Source organism: Camelus dromedarius, chromosome 16 (assembly GCF_036321535.1).
Source record: "Camelus dromedarius isolate mCamDro1 chromosome 16, mCamDro1.pat, whole genome shotgun sequence".
NCBI lineage: Eukaryota > Metazoa > Chordata > Mammalia > Artiodactyla > Camelidae > Camelus > Camelus dromedarius.
In genome coordinates this window covers 20,142,786-20,162,357 of record NC_087451.1, presented here as the reverse complement: position 1 = coordinate 20,162,357, position 19,572 = coordinate 20,142,786, and the positions used below count along the sequence as shown (strand labels likewise).

The 19,572-nt window shown below is 54.8% G+C and overlaps 1 protein-coding gene across 12 annotated transcripts in view; it reads left to right on the top strand.

Moving 5' to 3' along the window:
• LOC105098995 (phosphoinositide 3-kinase regulatory subunit 5) overlaps positions 1-19,572 on the top strand; it is a 120,496-nt gene that overhangs the window by 53,379 nt on the left and 47,545 nt on the right. For 8 of the 12 annotated variants that reach the window (XR_010384493.1, XM_064495257.1, XM_064495261.1 and 5 more), the window contains 13 exons: positions 461-544; positions 721-1,453; positions 1,555-1,717; positions 2,041-2,166; positions 2,636-2,764; positions 2,885-2,978; positions 3,220-3,296; positions 5,620-5,713; positions 5,808-5,890; positions 6,407-6,519; positions 12,990-13,062; positions 16,053-16,185; positions 16,781-16,836. Coding sequence is in view for 11 of the 12 variants with exons in the window: in XM_064495257.1 (XP_064351327.1) it covers positions 461-544; positions 721-1,453; positions 1,555-1,717; positions 2,041-2,166; positions 2,636-2,764; positions 2,885-2,978; positions 3,220-3,296; positions 5,620-5,713; positions 5,808-5,890; positions 6,407-6,519; positions 12,990-13,062; positions 16,053-16,185; positions 16,781-16,836 (1,958 nt within the window). In the remaining variant the exon portion in view is untranslated. Of the gene's footprint in view, positions 1-460; positions 545-720; positions 1,454-1,554; positions 1,718-2,040; positions 2,167-2,635; positions 2,765-2,884; positions 2,979-3,219; positions 3,297-5,619; positions 5,714-5,807; positions 5,891-6,406; positions 6,520-6,631; positions 8,334-12,989; positions 13,063-16,052; positions 16,186-16,780; positions 16,837-19,572 lie in introns of those variants that run through there. The other 4 variants (XM_064495255.1, XM_064495256.1, XM_064495262.1 and 1 more) reach the window with 4 other exon arrangements.

The window sequence follows — 19,572 nt, the reverse complement described above, 5'->3', positions numbered from 1 at the left end:
GAGGGCCAGGGGCTTCATCTTCACAACGAAGATAACGCAAATGCTGCTCGTGGCATGTGTGCATGTACCCCTTTAAGCCACCTTAGTCACTGGGCCCACCTCGTCCCAGGGGGTCTGGGAAGCAACCTTTCAGTAAATCTGTTCTGGAAGAAGCGACCCCTGCCATTGTTCTTTCATCTGAACCCTGTAAAATAAGGCGCAGGGGCTGAGACTTGGCCACATTCACGCAGCTTAGGACAGGGCAGGGCATCTGCTCTGTGTGCTGGAAAGCTGCCCTCCGTCTGCGGGCCGGGCCTCCCAGCTTCCAGCTCAGCCCCAGCCCACCCGGCTGCACGTCCTGTGCTCCTGTGCCCGTCCTCTCCCAACTCTGGCCCCTCCTCCAGGACGAGGGGCCTGGGCTGGCCAATCTCAAGGCCCCTACTGGCCCTCACCTTCTGCTCCTCCTCCCCCATTCCTCCAGACCCTGCAAAGCCCGGCAGTCTCCGCACCATCCCCATCCCTGTCGCCAGGTGCTACACCTACAGCTGGAACCAGGACAGCTTCGGTAAGCAGCCCTCATGGTGCCCACCCCCTCGCCAGCCCCCACTCCAGGCAGGCTCTAAGCAGAGCAGGGGGCAGTGCTTTGAGTCCTGGGCTGGCCTGTCGGCACCCCCAGGGGTGTACAAGAGGGGCTTCAAGAGCCCAGACCCCCAGACGGTGCCTCCTCTTGCTTCCCCGCAGACATCCTGCAGGAAATCCTGCTGAAGGAACAGGAGCTGATCCAGCCAGGAATCCTGGGGGATGATGAGGAGGATGAGGACGAGGAGGAGGACGAGGAGGAGGAGGAGGAGGAGGACTTGGAAACCGACGGGCATTGTGCCGAAAGGGACTCACTGCTCTCCACCAGCTCGGCTGCCTCCCGCGACTCCACCCTGTCCCTCGCCTCGTCCCAGACCTCAGGACCCACCCTCTCCCGCCAGCTGCTGACCTCCTTTGTCTCGGGCCTCTCGGACGGCATGGACAGTGGCTACGTGGAGGACAGCGAGGAGAACACCTTCGAGCGACCCAAGAGGCCTGGCAGCCGGGAGCGCCGGGGCCACCGCAGGCCTGGGCAGAAGTTCACGAGGATCTATAAACTGTTCAAGAGCACCAGCCAGCTGGTCCTGCGGAGGGACTCCCGGAGCCTGGAGGGCGGCTCGGACACCACCTTGCCCCTGCGGCGGGCCGGCAGCCTCTGCAGCCCGCTGGATGGCCTGGTGCCACCCCCGTCCAGGGCCCAGCGCTCCCGCTCCCTGCCCCAGCCCAAGCTCAGCCCCCAGCTGCCCAGCTGGCTCCTGGCCCCCGCCTCCCGCCACCAGCGCCGCCGCCCCTTCCTGAGTGGGGATGAGGACCCCAAGGCTTCCACGCTACGTGTCGTGGTCTTTGGCTCCGATCGGATTTCGGGGAAGGTGGCTCGGGCGTACAGCAACCTGCGGTGAGAGCCGAAACGGGGCATCACTGTGCCCCTGGCAGCAGGGTGGTGATGCCGGCAAAATCTGGGACCAAGGGGCTCCCTTCTCACCGTCTTCTCCTTAGCAGGCGGCTGGAGAACAATCGTCCGCTCCTCACCCGGTTCTTCAAGCTTCAGTTCTTCTACGTGCCCGTGAAGCGGACCCACGGGCCCGGCACCAGCACCAGCCCAGCCTCCCCCAGCCCTTCCCCGCTCCCCACAGACTCCCCGAGGCACCCCGGCCCTGCAGTACGTCCCCAGCCCTGGGCCCAGCGGGGTGGGGGAGTCGAGGAGCGGGTCTCAGTTACCTGAAGGGGGCTGGTTGAAAGTCACTGAAAGCAACCACCCGTGTTTAGGCGGTGCCTCCTCCTGCCTGGGCCTCGCTCCTGGGAGTGGTCCCTGCGCTGCACTTGGGAGGGGGCTGTTTTGCTCTGTGCCGTGGACTGAGAGTAGCCAGACTTCTCCAAGGGCAGGGAGAAGCTCAGGGCGGGGCTGCAGGCACCACCCAGGGCCCTGGGGGCGGGCTGGCTGGCGCCCCAGGTGGCTGGGACTGACCCTTGCCCCTCGCCCAGGAGCCAGGCGCACCCCCTTGGGAGGAGAGCACCAACGACATCTCCCACTACCTCGGCATGCTCGACCCCTGGTATGAGCGCAACGTGCTGGGCCTCATGCACCTGCCCCCCGAGGTCCTGTGCCAGGTGAGTGGCCCCGTCCCCAGGTGCGGGGAGGGGGCCCCCTGGCTGCAGGTGCCCCAGCCTTGCCTCGAAGGCCTGAGTTTGGGGGATCCAGCTCGAGGCCCCGGTGGAGGACCCGGGCTCACTTGGGAATGAGCAGGGAGAGTGTGTGGAAGCAGGACTGAGCTGAGCCCAGGGCTCCGGGGGTGAGGGCTGGGTCACCGCACTGACAGGGAGGGGCCCCAGAGGGGCCCAGGCATCTCAGGCTTCAGCCCTGTTCCTCAGCTCCCAGCTTTGTCCCTGTGCCAGTGAGGGTGGGCACGGAGGCTGGGCTGTGGGTCCTCCCCCGGCCATTCTGTTCCCTGCTCCCATCTCCCCAGCCCCCGACCTCTCTCCTCTTGGCGTGTGTGTGCCTGTCGTTCTTCTCTCATCTCTTCCTCTCTCATTCTCTGTCCACCTGTCGCTCTGCCTCGGGCTCCACCCCCACCCCCAGCAGTCTCTAAAGGCTGAGCCCCGGCCCCTGGAGGGCTCCCCAGCCCAGCTGCCCATCCTGGCGGACATGCTGCTCTACTACTGCCGCTTTGCGGCCCGGCCGGTGCTGCTGCAGGTCTATCAGACGGAGGTGAGGCCCGCCCCGCCGCTGCCCGCTCCCCGCGTGGCCTGCCCGCCTCCCTGCACTGGGGGCGCGGGGTGGGGGGCCTCGGGGGGCCTGCACTGATGCCCACACTCCTGCCCCCTCCAGCTGACCTTCATCACTGGGGAGAAGACAACGGAGATCTTCATCCATTCCCTGGAGCTGGGTCACTCAGCGGCCACGCGCGCCATCAAGGCCTCAGGTGGGTGCTGCCTGAGCCGGTGGCTGAGCGGCTGGGGGTGTCACACTGGAGCGGGGTGTCCTGGGCTGGTGGGGCTAGAGGGAGCCAGGAGGAGTGACTCCTGGAGGCGGAGCTAGAGGGGGGTGGGCCAGGAGCTGGGGCCCTGGGGAGGGGAGTCCTGAGGACGGGGAGGCAGAGCCCAGGGTCTGTGAGGGGCCCAGGAAGGGAGAACGAGCAAACGGTCTGTCTGTGTGTGGCACAGGTCCTGGCAGCAAGCGGCTGGGCATCGATGGTGACCGGGAGGCCATCCCTCTAACACTACAGATTATTTACAGCAAGGTAAGACGGGGGCTGGGGCCGCTCCTCCTGGGATCTGCTCCCTGTGCCTCCTCCCCAGAGCCAACGCCGTGTGTTCCTGGACCTGTCTTTAAGCTGGAAGGCCACAGCAGGCTCCCTGGGCTCTCCTGGGTGCTGAGAGAAAGCGGGGAAAGCAGTAGACCTTTCTCCCCGCCTCTGCCCCCCAAGCTACCCTCTTGCTATGTTCTCCCTCCACTGGAATGTGCTCAGCCCTTCCAGTTAGTGCTCAGACCCGGCCACAGGGCTGGGGGTGAGAGTAGGGCAGAGGGAGGGACAGGCCAGGGGCTGCAGGGCTGCTGTGTCCGGCTGGGTGGGTGGGGTGCCCACGAGTATACCCAGGGTCCAAACCATGTCAGGCTTACCCCCCAGATTGGGAGCCCTCCTGCCTTCTTTCCTTCCTTCTCTCCCTTCCTTCAGCAATTTGAAAGATTGTTTAGCACCTACCCCTGCCAGGTTCTGTGCTGGGCAAGGGGGACTGGCAGTAAGCAGTGGGAGCCAGGCCCGGGAGACAGACAATAAACTAGGAAACCAAAAATGCCCAAGGTCATATCAAAGGGTGGTGAGGGCTGAGGAGGCAATAAAAGGGCTGATGGGATAGTGATGGGGGGCTACTTTCCGTGTGGTGGCCAAGGAGGTGGGCGGGGGCTGACACTCACTGGGTGCCATGTGCCAGGCATTCGTTAAACACCTGCGTTGTCCTGGACGTTGTTCACAGCATAGGAGTATTCAAAGGAGTGAGCAAAGCGCTTACCGTCCAGAGGGGTTAGATGACTCCACAGTGTCTGTGATTACCACTGTGACAGACAGATGAAGGAGAGGCCAGTGGTTCTGTGAGAATCCTTAAGGAGATTATCCAGCCCACTTAGGAAATTTAGACACGGCTTCCTTGAGGGCCGTTGAGTCTATGTTAGAAAGAAAACCAGGAGTTGGTTAGGTAAGAAAAGAGAGAGACTCGCTCTCCAGGCAGAGGAAACAAGCATGTGCAAAGGCCCTGCGGTGAGAGAGAACATGATGGTCAAAGGACACTGAAGGAGGGCCAAAGGGGCTGGAGCAGAGAGTGAGTTCAGACAAGATGATCAAGTAAGGATGAAGAAATTAGGAAGGCCAGAATGCCAAAGGCAAATTTCAGTGACAATTTTATCCTTGTCCTAAGAGCAATGTATACCTTATAAAGGGGCTCCAGTTTGGGGTGGGGCTGGGGATGGGTACCACATGATCAGAGCTGATGTTTGGAAGCTCCCTGTGGCAGCTGAGTGGAGAATATCGGAGGGGTCCCCAGGTGGGTATGGGGGAAGCCCAGCCGGAGGTTCCTGTGGTGGTCTGGGAAGACAGCCTGCATGGGGGCTGGCGCTGTGGGAGGCAGAAGGAGCGGGAGCCAGATGTGAACTGCAAGAGCAGCAGAGCTTAGGAGTGGATTAGAAAGGCAAGGCCCCCAACTCCTGGATTTCAGTCTTCTACGACCGGCAGTACCATTTTCTGCTTTCGAAGCCCAGGTCTGGTGTGGGAAAATCATGAGTGTAGGACATGGTGGGTTTGAGGTGCCCTTGAAAGAGAAGGAGAAATCAGAAAAGTTGGAGGACAAGCCTGAGCTCGGAGGTGAACTGTGAAGATGGGTGTGTAGGCAGTCACGGGAAAAGGGCCCTGGCTGAGGTTCCGTAATAGGGAAAGCAGGAATGAGAGAACGGAGGACCCGGGGCAGGTCCTGAGACCTGCTTCATGTGATGGGGGTGCAGAGGAGGGTGACTGCACAAAGCAGAGGACAGAGGTTGGTGGTAGGCTAACCAGGAGCGAGCCGCCACGGAAGCCCGGGAGAGGAGAGGAGTGAACAGAATGAAATTCTCCTGTGAGATCAAGAGAGCTGGGGCCTGAGAGATGCTCCTGGGTTTGGCAGCATGGGGTCCCTATGAAAGAGACGTTCAGACAGGGACCCAAAGAGGGAGTTCTGGTCTGGCTCTGCCTGGGACCCTGTGCCTGTGGGCCTGTCTGTTCCTCACTCCGGGCTCAGAAGATCCTCCAACCACACCCCCACCAAGATGCTCTCAGCTCTCGCACCCCATGACCCAGTCACAAGGCTGACCGTGCACCAAGCCAGTGACCTGGCACTTTTCCCTGGAGTCAGCAAGGTCTACATGGGGGTCCAGGGGCTCTCGGTGGACAGGATGGCAGACTACGTGAACGAGAGAGGACTTCCTGGGACTGCAGGCAGCTCCCCGTCACTGGCGGGTCTGGAGCCTCCTCTTTGGAGAGAAGGCAGCAGGCATCGGGGGCCTGTGGCTGAGAGGGTCTGGCTTTCCTGCTTTTCCAGGGGGCCATCAGTGGACGGAGTCGCTGGAGTAACATGGAGAAGGTCTGTACCTCTGTGAACCTCAGCAAGGCCTGCCGGAAGCAGGAGGACCTAGGTGAGGGGGGCGGCTAGATGCGGGGTTGAGGGGAGTGGGGGGGCGGGGGCAGGGAGTGGTTCTGAGCCTGGCCTGCGTGGCCCCTGCCCTCCAGACTCCAGCATGGAGGCCCTAACGCTAAACCTGACAGAAGTGGTGAAAAGGCAGAACCCCAAATCCAAGAAGGGCTTCAACCAGGTAAGGGCTTCTGTCTCCTTCCCGCCACCTGCCTGGGAGACTTACCGGGTGTGTGCCTGCGTGTGTGTGTGTGTGTGTAACAGGGCGTGTCCAAGGGCTACGTGGGACACGTGGGTGGGAGGCGAGGCCAGTGAGGGACATGGTTGGGGTGAGCACACACGCAGAGTGCCGTGGGGGTCAGGGAGGAGGGGCTGCCCTGGTACCTGCAGAAAGGTTCCATGGTGGGTGCCAGGTGACCCCCTCCCCCCAAGTCCGAGGCAAAGCAGGCTCGGTGTCGGGGACCCCGGGGCTGTCACGGTGACGGCAGTGGGCCATGCAGGTTCTCCTCCCAGGACACTTGCTCCTTCTAGACTCAAGAAAGGACAGAGGCTGGAGAGGAGGGGGCCCTGGAGAGCTGCCAGCCAAACTCCCAACCCCACCCCTGGGGCCCAGTTGGGCGATTCCCAGGGAGGAAGCTGTTGAGGGCTGGCAGCTCTGGGGCCCGGGCTCTGGGGCTGACCTGGGCTTTCTGTCCAGATCAGCACATCGCAGATCAAGGTGGACAAGGTGCAGATTATCGGCTCGAACAGCTGCCCTTTTGCTGTGTGTCTGGACCAGGATGAGAGGAAAATCCTGCAGAGTGTGGTCAGGTAGGAAGGTGGTCCCAGGAGAGGGGTCTGTTTCTGCCCTACCCCCCATTCGGAGTCCTGGAAGGGGCTGGAGGGACGGGAGGCCTGCCCTGACGCCTGCCCTGCCCCACAGGTGTGAGGTCTCCCCCTGCTACAAGCCGGAGAAGAGCGGCCCCCGCCCCCCACCCCAGAGGCCCTCTTACCCGCCGCTGGCCCAGACAGCACCCGACCTCTGCTCCCTCCTCTGCCTGCCCATCATGACTTTCAGTGGAGCTCTGCCCTAGCGCAGCTGGCACCAGCCTGGACAGGAAGCCTGGGGGCAGCCTCCCCCGAGCCCCCTTCCCCAGGGACAGTGAGGGCCTCACTCCCTGTGGAGAACTGAGCAGCCCTGTGCTGGGCCAGGGTCCTGCTGTGGGCCCTGCAGAGGGCAGGGGGCAGAGGGTCGATGGGGCCTCAGGGCTCTGTTTGGGGAAGAAACTGGGCATTAGGGAGAAGGGCCTGGCCACACAGCCCCTCAGGTTCCTCACAGCAGAAAGGAGAGGGCCGGGTGAGCTGACCTCCGAAGACCCTGGCCTCTAGTGTGGTCTAGGCTCCTTTCTAGAAGAAAGATCTGAGGCTCTAGTGCTCTGGGGTGTGATCCAGGCGTCCTCTCCCAACCCTTGGCCAGGCCTGCCCCTTACTTCATCAGACTTGGAGAAACCTTTGTGTCTGGAGTTCAGTCCCCCCTACTCAGGGGTTCAGGTGGCAGAAATGTGGATGTGACTTTTCTGACAGTGCTGTCCCCCCCCCCCCCAGTCCCTCTCTGTCACACACACACACACACACACACACACACACACACACACACACACACACTTTCTCTCTCTCAAGTTCCCTGGGTCTTCTGACAAACAGCACTAACACTTGACCTGTCTGCAGTCAGGACTTGGAACGGATTCTCTCTGAAGCCTCTTTCTGGATCGAGATCCTTGGGAGACAGGACAAGCTTAGATTCAGTGGCAGCTCAGTTACCTTCCAGCTAAGTGACCAGAAGGAAGTGAATTAGCTTCTGTGAGCCTCCCTCTCCTGAGCACTAAGATGGAGGTACGTAAGGCCTCCTTAAAGGGTTGAGACGAAATGGTCTGCCAAGCAGGTGCTCAGTAAAGCTTAGTGGCCTCGCCCTCTAAGCGCTGTCTAGGGGGTGGGGATGCTCTCACCGCTCTGGGTTGCTCTTTATTCCCTCCTTGGCCCCTGTGCCTTGCATTGCCATCTCACTCCTTGGGCTGCCCATCCCATGCGAAATCTTCCAGCCCAAAGGTTCACTGGCACCATCGCGCCTGGGCGAGTTCCCAGAGGAGTGGAGGATGGAGTGCTGACCTTGAGGAGCTTAGTGCCCTATTGGAGGAAAATGGGTGATAGAACATCAGAGCCAAAAATGTTAAACTGCCAAGTTGCAGTGGTTTGAGAAGCTGGAAGCAAAAATATGGGCTAGGGTGGTAGGGTGGAGGGCAGGGCTTGGGGCCAGGATTTGGACTGATAGACATGGAGAAAGTAACTGTGGAAGCAGACAGTTGTATCCTGCACAGAGCCCCTCCTTCCCCTCCTGCCCCTGCTCCTGCTCCTGCTTCATCTGCTCCAAAGGTTCTGGGCTCATAGGAGCCCATAAACCCCACCCCAGTGTGCTCATCACTTGAGAGAAGTGGACAGTCCGGCTCCGACCCTGTCCCGGCTACCTGTACTTGCTCCTGGCCCCAGAGAACAGTTGGCAATATCCCTTCGATATTTTTTGTTTCATGTGAGCAGGTTGTCCTACTACATGACCAACAGATGTTGAGAATAAAAAAAATGGAACTTAATGTTATTGTCAAATGAAACTTGATTCGTCTTGAAGTTTTTAATATACAGTTATTTTGCTGCTTGACAATGAGCTGCTGGCTGGATAGTTCACATATAGACTAAAACTACGGTCATTTGTTCTTGCTTGTACATCTACAGGACATCACTTGGTCTAGGTGGGGGTCAGTGGCTTGACTCCAAGCTGCAGGTTGGATTCAGGTCTTGTCTGTGGGTCCTTCAGGCACCTTGGGCCAGCATGTTAGCACAAGATGGATAAGCAGAGACCTCCTAGGGCCAGGGCCTGGAATTGGCACTGGATCTCTTCTGCCAATATTCAATTGGCCAAAATTGATGGACATCAACCCGTAGAATCAGTTAACTCAGGAAATCCCACACAGGATGGAAACAAAATTGCATGAGGAGAGCATATCACCTCTGATATTCTTCCCAGAACCCCATAACCCAGGACTAATCATGAGGAAAATACTGGACAAACCCAGATTATGGGACATAGTACAGGGTAATCTGACCAGTACTCCTCTAGGCAGCCAGTTTCGTGAAAAACAAGGAAGGACTGAAAAATCCACAGACCAAAGGAGACCAGGAAACTTGAAAATTAAGTATAGTGTGGGATCCTGAAACAGAAAGAGAGTCTTTATAGAAAAACTGGTGAAATCCCAATAAAGTCTGGAGTTTAGTTTAAACACACACACACACACACGCACACACACACACCTTAAAGATCTGGGGGTAAAGGTAACAAGAAAATCTTAAAGACAGCCAGAGGAAAAATGTACATTTTATTTTCAAAGGATCAACAACTAAACTGAAAGCTTCCTTCTCAACAAAAACAATGGAAGTCAGAAGACTGAAATGACATCTTCAAAGGGCTGGGGGAAAAAAAACTATCTACCTAGGATTCTATACCTGGAATTGTCCAGTGATTTTTAAAAGATTATACACTGCTCACAAGAGACACTTTAAATATAAGAACACAGAAAGGCTGAAGGCAAAAGAATGGAAAGCATAACATCATGCAAACCTGTCTCAAAAAGCTGATGGTGTTACACTAATATCAGACAAAGATTTTAATGCAAGAAGCATTACAGAAGATAAAGGGACATTTTATAAAAATCAAAGAGTCAATCCAACAAAAAGATAGAAGCATAAATCTGTATGCACCCAATAACATAAATTTATAAAGCAAAAATTGATAATTAACATCTCCACAACCTAGTCTGGTGAAGGACTTTAACACACATCTCTCAGTAGCTGATAAAACAAATAGATTTAAAAAAATCTATAGAGTGAACCTAAAACTGCTCTAAAAAATAAAGTCTATTAATAAAAAAAAAACAGTAGAAAACAAAAGGGTCCTACTGTATAGCATAGAGAACTATATTCAATACCTTGTAATAACTTATAATGAAAAAGAATATGAGAAGAAATATATATGTATGGACACATGAATCTCTATGCTGTACACCAGAAATTAACACAATATTGTAAATCGACTATACTTCAATAAAAAAATTCAGTAGAGATGTAGAGAATCTGGACACTTCAATTAACAAATGATTGAAATCAAACAGTATATTCCCTGACTACAATGAAATTAAACTATCAATAAGGAGGATATTACTAGAAAATTCTAACTGCTTGGAAATTAGGTACTGTATCTTTAAATAATCCAGGGCTCAAAAAAGAAAGAAAAGTGGAAACTTGAAAATACATTGAACTGATTAATAATGAATATATGTTATTGAAACTAATGGGATGCTAAAGCGATGCTTAGGAGGAAATGTATTGCCATAAAAAAAAAAGCATATCTTAAAGCAAAAGCTAAAAACCAGTTATTTACATTAAAAGCTAGGGAAAGAATAGTTGATCAATCCTAAAGACAGTCAAAGGAAGGAAATAAGTGTAATAGCAGAACTCTATAAATTAGAAAACCAACATACTAGTTGATAAACCCCTAGCAAGACTGATGACAGAACAAATCATCAATATCATGAACGAAAAAGAGGACATTTCTACAGATCCTGCACACCAAAAAGCTAAGAAATGGATATTACAGATTCGCCAGTACACTTTGGCAATTTGGATAAAATGGAGATTTCTCAAAAATACAGTTTGCCAATCTGACAGAAGAGATGGATATCCCAAACAGGTTAACATATATTAAAGAAATTGAAACCATTATTTTCTTAACTAGACTGGCAACCATTTTTTACTGTCTCCATAGTTAACACATTTTCCAGAAAATCATATAGTTGGAACCATACAGTATGTAGCTTTTCTAGTTGGCTTCTTCTACTTAGCGATATGCATTGAAGATTCTTCTGTGTCATGACTTCATAGCTCATTTCTTTTTGTTGCTGAATGATACTTCATTTTATTGATGTACCACAGTTTGTTTGTTTATTCACCTACTGAAGGACGTCTTGTTTGATGCCAATTTTTGGCAGTTATGAATAAAGCTGCCCTAAACATTCATGTGCTGGGTTTTGTTTGGACATCCGTATGTTTTCAACTCATTTGGGCAAATACCCAGGACCACAACTGCTCGATCATATGGTACAGGTATATTTAGCTGTTTCTGTTTTGTTTTTTAATGCACAGCTGTCTTCCAAAGTGGCTGTGCCCTTTTTCATTCTCACCAGCAATGAATGAGAGTTCCTGTAGCTCCATATCCTTATTAGCATTTGGTGGTGTCAGTGTTTTTGGACTTTTATCCATTCTAAAGGGTGTGTAGTGATATCTCATTATTGTTTTAATTTGTAATTCCCTAAAGACTATGATGTTGAGCATCTTTTCCTGTGTTTATTTGCCATATGTATATTTTCTTTGGTAAGGTGTCTGTTCAGATCTTTTGCCCACGTTCTAATTGGGTTGTTTGTTTTCTTATTGTTGAATTTTAAGAGTTTTTGGTACATTTTGGATACCAGTCCTTTATCAGATATGTGTTTTGCAAATATTTTCTCCCATGTGTGGCTTGTGTTTTCATAATATTAACTATGACTTTTGCAGAGTAGATGGTCTTAATTTTAATGAAGTCCAGTTTATCAGCTGGTTTTCCTCTGACAGCTTGGCGCTTGGTCTGTTACCATCCTCAGACCTCTTCATGTGGTCCCTGCCATCCAGGTCATTCCTCCACCAGAGAGACGGCTCTCCCACAACCCCTGGGGCAGGGAACACTAGAGCGCCCCTCTCCTCGCCCAATCTGCTCGAAGAAGAGGTGTCAGAGAGGTTCCCAGCCCCTATAGCTTCACTCACATGGGAGAAGTGTGTGGACCCAGTCTGCCTGGTGCCTGCCTGGGGCTTCAGACTGCCCTTCCTCCACTGCCACGCCCACCACACCCTCCAGCACTGGGATGCTAGCTGCTGCCCTGGGAGGAGGGCTTCTCAGTTTTCTTGGGGAAAAGCTACTCCCTCCTTTACCCAAATCTCAAAATCCCTCCATTTACTTCTCCAACCCTTCCAGTACAATCAGAGTACAGGAAGCTGGCTCTCATGGGAAAGGGTGTCCTCTCCATCCCTCTGGGGCAAAGACAATCAGGTGGCAGGCTGTCCCCACTTGGTCACTTTGTTTCTCTCTGTCTCATGCAGCAGGTGGATCTGTGTCCTGGATCCGACCACAGCCCCCAGGATCTTGGTCTGCTTGGGCTGCTGTAACAAAATGCCATTGAGTGGGTGGTTTAAACAAGACATTTATTTCTTATAATTCTGGAGGCTGGCAAGTCCGGGGTCAAGGTGCTGGCAGACACAGTGTCTGGTGAGAGCTCTCTTCCTGGGTTGCAGATGGCCATCTTCCCACTGTGTCTTCACAAGGTGGAGAGAGGAAGCTCTGGTCTCTCCTCCTCTTCTTATAAGGACACTAATCCCATTATGGGGGCTCCACCCTCATGGCTTCATCTAAACCTGATCACCTCCCAGAGGTCCCACTTCCTAATACCGTCACATTGGGAGTTCAACATATGAAGTTGGGGAGGACACAGACATGCAGTCCATAAAACCTGGCAATTCTGAGTGTGGGGTCCCTGGGGAGGCAACTGTGGTCCCAGCAGCCACATGTGTGTGCCCTTCTTTGCACAGGCTGAGTGGGAAGAAACAGGGCTCACTTAGGGAATCTCAGAAATTGAGAGCTGGAAGGCTGAGCCCCGGTGTCACTGCAGCCGGACAGTGAATAAAGTGACACTGAATAAGGCAGCCGCAAACGCAAAACCGAGATATTAGCAAACACGTACGGTGCCCGGGCCCAGCACTGCTCATGCACTTTGCACACGCAAGTCATCTCACTGATGCCTCCAAACAGCCCCACTGTTACCGACCAGGGTTCCTGGATTCTTTAATCAATAGAAATTGGTAAGAGGCCAGTCGAGGAATTCAGGCAAGGCTTTACTGGGACTCGTGCAGGGGCCAGCTGGTCCCTTAAATGGGGTGAGGATAGGGGCGGATTGGTGGGTTGGGCCAGAGGGGTGGCTCTGGTGGTCGGCCCGCCCCCTTGGTGGTGCTGTGTGCGGGGATCATGCCCAGTACCCTGCTTTTGCTCCTCGCACCTCAGAAGTGGCAGTTGGGTTTTGGCCTTTTTGTATTTCGTTCGTAATTTGCCCCAGCTGTGCATATGTCCAATTATTTTTAGTCCCTTACAGTTTCTTTGTATTCTGTTGCTCAAGGAGGCATTTGTCCTGGTACAAGCACTGCAGTAAAGGGCCCCAGATTGCAGGTCCCAGCCTGTCTCACCATCAGGTAGGTACTGTTGTGTCTCATTTTACAGATGGGGAAACTGAGACAGAGAGGCTAAGGAACTTGCCCAAGGTCACAGAGACAGAGACAATGGGAAGCCGGGACTCTAACCACTAAGCTGTGCTGCTCCTCGTCCCCCTCATGTGAGCTGTGGGGGAACTGAGGCCCAGAAGCGTAGAGTTCACACAGATCTGAGAGGGATGGCTTCGTTATAATGGAATTCTGGAGGAGCTCTGCCCTCCTCACACTCCCTGGGAATGGCAGGGGAGGTGGGGTGGAGACGCGGAAGGGGGTGGAGGAGGAGTGGAGAGGGTTGGCAGGGGAGTCAGAAAGGAAGCCCTCAGTGAATGAATGTCGCTCAGGCCCAAGAGCTGGCCCCAGGGGTCCCCTGAGACCTCTGGAGAGAGGGAAGTGGGAGGGAGGGGAGGGGAGCAGCCCTACCCCACCCCACCCCCTCCCTGCTCCCCACCCCTAACCCCCAAGGAAAGGGGCCTCTCATCACGGGGACCAGGGCCCTTCTCTGAGCAAAACTGTAGCTGCAGGTCTCTGAGGCCAGAACCAGGACTGTCTGGGGGAAAGCTGGAGAAAGCCAGTGAGGGCTTTGCAGACACACTGTCCAATCCCTTGGGTTACCGACGAGGAATAGGAGGGGGACCCTGACTTTCTTCTGATGCTGACGCATCATGTAGTCTTGCTGGGGAAAAGAGCTGCTCCTGGGAGACTGGTTGCACATGGGAAACTTGGCAACAACACAGCCTGGAGAACCCAGATTAACCAAACCCTAAGGAGAGCATCTGGAGGGAAGAGGCGTCACTGGGATCAGAGGGGCAGTGCCACCGCCTTGATGATGATAAGGGTGGTGTTCTGGGAGCAGATGTGGGGGCCTCGGTCCTTCCTCTCCCTGCCTCCTCTCCACTCTCTTTTCCTGGCTGGCTACCAGCTCCTCAGCTCCTCCTTGCAGGGACAGCTCTGGGGCTGTCCACGGCCACCAAGCAGCCCCTTCCATGGCTGCCACACCCAAAGTGGTTGCAGAGAGAGCAGCTGATGATAAGAGGACCAATGTGGCCAGAAGAGGCTGATATCAACTCGTGATTTCCGATTCAGTTAGGCCAAAGCTGATAAGGAGGGGGAGCGCCCTCGATGGCCACACTGCGGGCTGAGTCCTGAACCTGCAGGCGCTGAGGTCTTGGTCCTTTATCCTGTCCTGGACTTACTCATTTCATTCATTCATTCCCTCATTCATTCATTCATTCATCCGGCCAGCCATTTGTTTTATTGAATGAGCCAAACCTTCTCTTAACATTCTCTTATCCTGTGATGGCTAGAATAATGAATCAGACCTAGCCTCTGCTTTCCCAGAACTGGCTGGGGGAGAGCAGAGAGATGAGGCAGGCATGTGACCGAAGAACTCAGCTACAAAGAGGCAGGAGAAAATGCGAGTCCAGTCACAGGAGTGGGACAGAAAAGAAGCAGATATGGGAGAAAAGCTGAACCACAGAGCAAATGATTTAAATTTCTGGACTTTTTTCTTTCTTCAAATGGCCTCTTCTTCAAAGTGAAGGATGCAGCAGACCCACTCAGCCCTTTCAGAGAAAGGTCACTGACTTCTCCTTTCGTTGCAAAGGAGAAGCCCAAGTGTCGGAAACCCAAAGTAAACAGTCTTAATCAAAAAGGGAAGAGGGCGCGTTTACTGGATCACATGGTTCAACAGTTAAGAGTAGATCTAGCATCAGGGCTTCAGGTGCAGCTGAATCCAGGCTTTTGTGCTGTCAGCAATCCCCCTCTCTCCAGGGTCGTTTACCCATTAGGCCAAATCAGATGACGGCATGGAGTCTGTGAGTTCTTCAAAGGTCTAGAAATGTGTTAGTGGTTCCCCCAAGTATTGCTTGGCTTCAAAATGTGAGAAAAAGGAAGAATGTGACAAACTAGCAACTGTGGCACCTTGGAGGTGATCCGCTCCCCGGCACCAGCCTCCCCTAGTCCTCAAGGTCAGCAGATGCTTTTTTGCGTTCTCCGTCTGTGTTCTCTCTGCCATCTTGGACACCGTTGACCGTCATGTCCTTGATGCTGCCCCCAACACCCCCCCCCCCACCGCTTTCACGGCGCTCCACTTTTCCTCTGGCCTCCTTGACCTGTTTTTCCCTCTTTGGGACTGACTAGGGTGAGCAGGGAGGAAGGTTGGGAAGCGATCCCACCACACATGTGAAGGCCTGGAGCTGAGCGACAGCCTGGATCATTAAGGAAGTGCAGTCTTCAAGACTTCTGGGAGGCATCCAAGTGAGGGGATAAAGCCTGAGTTTGGGGATTAAGGAAGAACCAGATGGAGAAGGGCCTTGCAAGTCATGCTAAGGAGATTGGCCCTTGTCTTGAAGGTAATAGGGAGCTATTGAAGGTTGTAAGAAGAGTGTAATGTGATCAGATTGTGTTTCACTATCAGAAAGAGACCTTTGGCTGTGCGGCCGAGGCAGGGAGACGTTGGACAGTTGCAGTAATTTAGAAGAAAGACAGCGGTGGCTCCTGACAGCCCTGGGGATAGAAAAAAAGAGGGACGATCCATGAAACAGTAACAGGACTTGTTGCCATTTAGGTGTAACAGGTGAGGGAGAGGGAGGTGTAAAGGGTGACACCCGGGTTTCTGATTCTGAAATGAGGAGCAGAGAAGTGGGTATGAGGGTATGAGGAGCTGGGTTTGTACATGTTGCGTTGGGGGAGCCTGTGGGCCATCCCAATGTCAGTGTCGGGGTCAAGGGTGGTTGGGAAGGAGGTCAGGGCTTCCTGCAGCATCAACACCAGAGGGGGTCGCAGTGGAGGTGCCTCCTCCCACCCGATCAGAATAAAGAACCTCCAGTGACCGTGGCTGACCACAGATGCTTCTCTAGAAATCAACCTCACAGCAGGATGTGTTCTGGGAGGAGCTTTGAGGGTCATGGGGAAGGGGAAGGAAGGGGAGGGGACAGAGCCAGGCCTGTGCAACACTGGGCTTTTCTCTGCAGAGCTGCAGGCTGCATACACCCGTCAGGGCTCCTCCAAGACACCGGATTATCTGGGGCTGGCGCCTCCCTGGGCAGGAGTGCAGGGAGCCGATTGCTAGAAGGACGTGGGGAGCTGAGCTGCAGCTGAGCCAAGGTAGGTACCTGCTGGGGTGGGGTCTGCAGGGAGGGAGCTGGGAGAGGCAGCTTCTGGGAGGAAGGATGCTGGAAGGCGAGCCCGCGAGGGGCTGAGACACCCCTGGTTCTTATGAACACACACCCATCCTTTCTGAGAAGGGTCGCCCAGATGTGGTGGCTACTAGGACCACTCTGCAAGTTTAGATTATTCAACCCATTTTCACAAGAAGAAAGGACACAGGACCCTGTGCAAAGACCTCTCCTTTCTTCTCGGGATCCTGTAAATGCCAATAATAACAGGACGAATTATTCATACCTGTTGCTACAGAATACATTCATTATCCCACGGGATCTTCACAGGCAATCGGAGGAAGGCGGCATGTGTGTTTTAATGCCCATTTTACATATCAGGAGACTGAGGCTTAGAGAGATGAAGTAACTCGCCAAAGATTGCAGAGCGGGTATGCAAGGCGTTGGGCTCAGAGTGAATCTTCTGGGTCCCCGTCTGTGCCCCTCCTGGGACATCATCTGTCCATCCCCCTCCAGGGGAAATTTGGTGACAGTCTTGCCGACTCTCTCCACACACATGAATCGAGCATCTTCTCCGTGTGCAGGCGGCGCCAGAGTCCGACCAAAGCTGTGTCTCCATTCTCAAGAAGCTGCCTGGCCGGTGAGGGGCTGAGACACGGCTACACGTGACTAACACAGAAAGTAACAGGTGCCGGGGCCGCAGGCATGGCGAGGCGTGTGTGCGAGCGGGGAGAGCACCCCAGGTGCGGGATCAGGGCGGGCTCTGCGGAAAGTGGCGCCTGGGCCTTGAGAGAGAGGGAGGGCTTGTGTGCGGAGAGGGGGCAACAGGCATCCCAGTGAGGGGGACCAAGTCTGCAAATCCAGACGAGGAAAGTGGGTGTGGACGTCGGGAAAGAGCAGCTGGAGATTCAGTTTGCAGCTAACGCGTGGGGTTTACGGAGGGCTCACCAGCGTGAGCTTGTCGCGTTTCTTTAGTTCTGTCTTTTGAATATCATCTCACTGAGTCCTCACTGTCATCCTCCGAGGTAGGTGCTGTTATTAGGTCTTCTTGAAAGATAGGGAAACTGAGGCACAAAGGATTTAAGTGACATGCTGCCATAGCAACAGAGAGCCTTGGAACCCAGGCGGTCCAGCACCAAATGCTACCTGCCCCTCCACTCTGCCCCATGGCCTCCCACCGGGCCTGCCAGTCTCCTCTGTCACCTCCTGGTGACCTGGTGGCCACCTGGTCCCTGGGCTTCCTGGTCTGTATCTAGGCCCTGTCAGAGTCTTCCCAGGCCCCCTACCCTGGGGAACAATGCTCTCCTCCCCCCTAGACTGGCTGTCTCCCATCCAGGTGTTTCCTGCCCGGCCAGCAGCAGACACAGCAGAGGAAGCGGGCCTGCCTGGTCCTCAGGGGACAGCTGGGAGCAGGGCCCTCACCTCCCCAGGCCCTTGGGAATCTGGAAACCCCAGTAGGCCTCAGGGGACAAGGGTTGAGGGGGACCCCTGGGGACCCTGAGCTCTGTGTTTCCACCCCCTCGTCCCCTCCCTGTGAGCCCACTAATCACGTGCTCTCAGCTGAAGCGCTGGCTGTGTGGTCTGGCAAGTCTGTCTCCACGGAGAGAAAAAATCAGAGTCCTGGAAATGGCATGTGTCCCCGACACCGTGGGCGGAGGCAGCACTGGTGGGAGGAGAAGGGTGTGGGTCTCCGTGGCAGGGGCCCTTCTCTCTGCGCCAGGGCAGCGGGCAGAGGACGGGGGCGGGGGGCGGAGGTGCAGGCCTGAGAAACTGCACGTCTTTCTTCCCAGGCTTTAGTCCAAGGGGTGGCCGTGGGGGGTCTGAGTGGTGGCTTCTTCTGTCTGAACAGTCCGGCCTAGGAGCCAGCAGTGGGGGCAGGGGGCTGGGGGGTGGGCAGGGGTTCATCCAAAGCTGGGATCTTCATGGAGAAACACTGACCCAGAGCCAGGCCTCCCCAGGCCCTCTAAACCCAGCTTTCTGCAGCCATTCCTCCAGCCGGGAAGCCTTCCCCGCGCTCAGACAGCACGGGCAGCAGTGTCTGTGAGCGGGGTCCCGTCTGCTGCTTCCTGCCGCGGGCCGGAGAGCCACCTCTGCGGTTCTGCGCCCGTCCTCAGGCCTGTCTTACCCCAAGGCAGCGACCAGCCGGGTGTTTGCACCCGCCCCGAGGACTGTTTGGTGCTAACGCTCTGTGTTAATGAAGGAATGTCCTGAGTCCCAGTTCATTCGTTCATCCATTCATTCTTTGTCTCTGGTCCTGTCTGTCTGTCAAGAGCTGTGAAGGGTCTGAGATTCTGCCCTATTCATAACTAACCAGTTAGTCGGCCCCAGTTTTAGGGACACTGGCAGAAAACACTGGACTCTGTAGAGTCAGAGACCAAAGTCTTTATTACTCACACAACGAGCAGCAGGAGTGTCCTGCCCCCAGGTCCCCTGGGAGCAGCGCGGAGGTGGCCCCAAGAGGATGCTGTGTGTCACAGCTGAGGACCCCTGTGCACAGGAAACCCCCAGTCTTCACGGTGGGCTGCCAGCAACCTGCCACTTCTGCAGGGAGACATTGCCTCTATTATTGTGGTTGGCAAGTAAATCCACCCCGCGGCAGGCACAAACCCATGGAGGATTGTCTGCCAGCACCTTCCCCCTGCCCCCTCGCCCACCGCCCCCTGCCGCACCGTCCTGGGGAAATGCTGGGCTCCATCCTCCTCAGCGCTTGGCTGGCTGTTCCCTTCGTTTGGAATGTGTTTCCTGCAGATAACGCCTTCCTTGCTCCCTTCCTCCTGATGGCTTCTACTTGGATATCACCTCCTTAGGGAGACCTTTTAAAACCACACCCCACCCCCAGTTCTGGAACCTCCCATTCCCCTTCTGAGCCTTAGTCCCGCAGCACTGGTCAGCATCTAATGCCCAACTTAATTATGGCGTCTTTGGTTTTCCCTCCACCCTCACTACATACTCACGAGAGGGGAACCTACCTTAAGTTATTGCCACAGCCCCAGGACCTGGAACAGTGTCTAACACCAGAAGGGGCTCAGTAAATATTCATTGTGTGAATGAATGATTCCATCCCTTTATTTGGTCTTCAGCTGAAGACCTGGTTCTCTTACCTCGAGTCTGTAGGGCAGATAAGGCTCGGTAACTATTGAACAAATCAGACAAGGCGTGAACGGCCCAGGGAGTCACGGGAGGGGGCGTCAGTGCGGTGACCGGGGAGCTCCTCCCAGGTTGTGGGGATTTGCCCCTTGGCCGATTTCTGTGTTGCCTGTACCCGCGGCTGGGAATCTTCCCGACTGGTGGCAGAAGCTGGTGTGTTTCTGTCCTGTGATGTCATGTTCTTGCTGTGACCAGGGGAACTGGGAGAGGGCAGGGGCTTGTGAGCTGA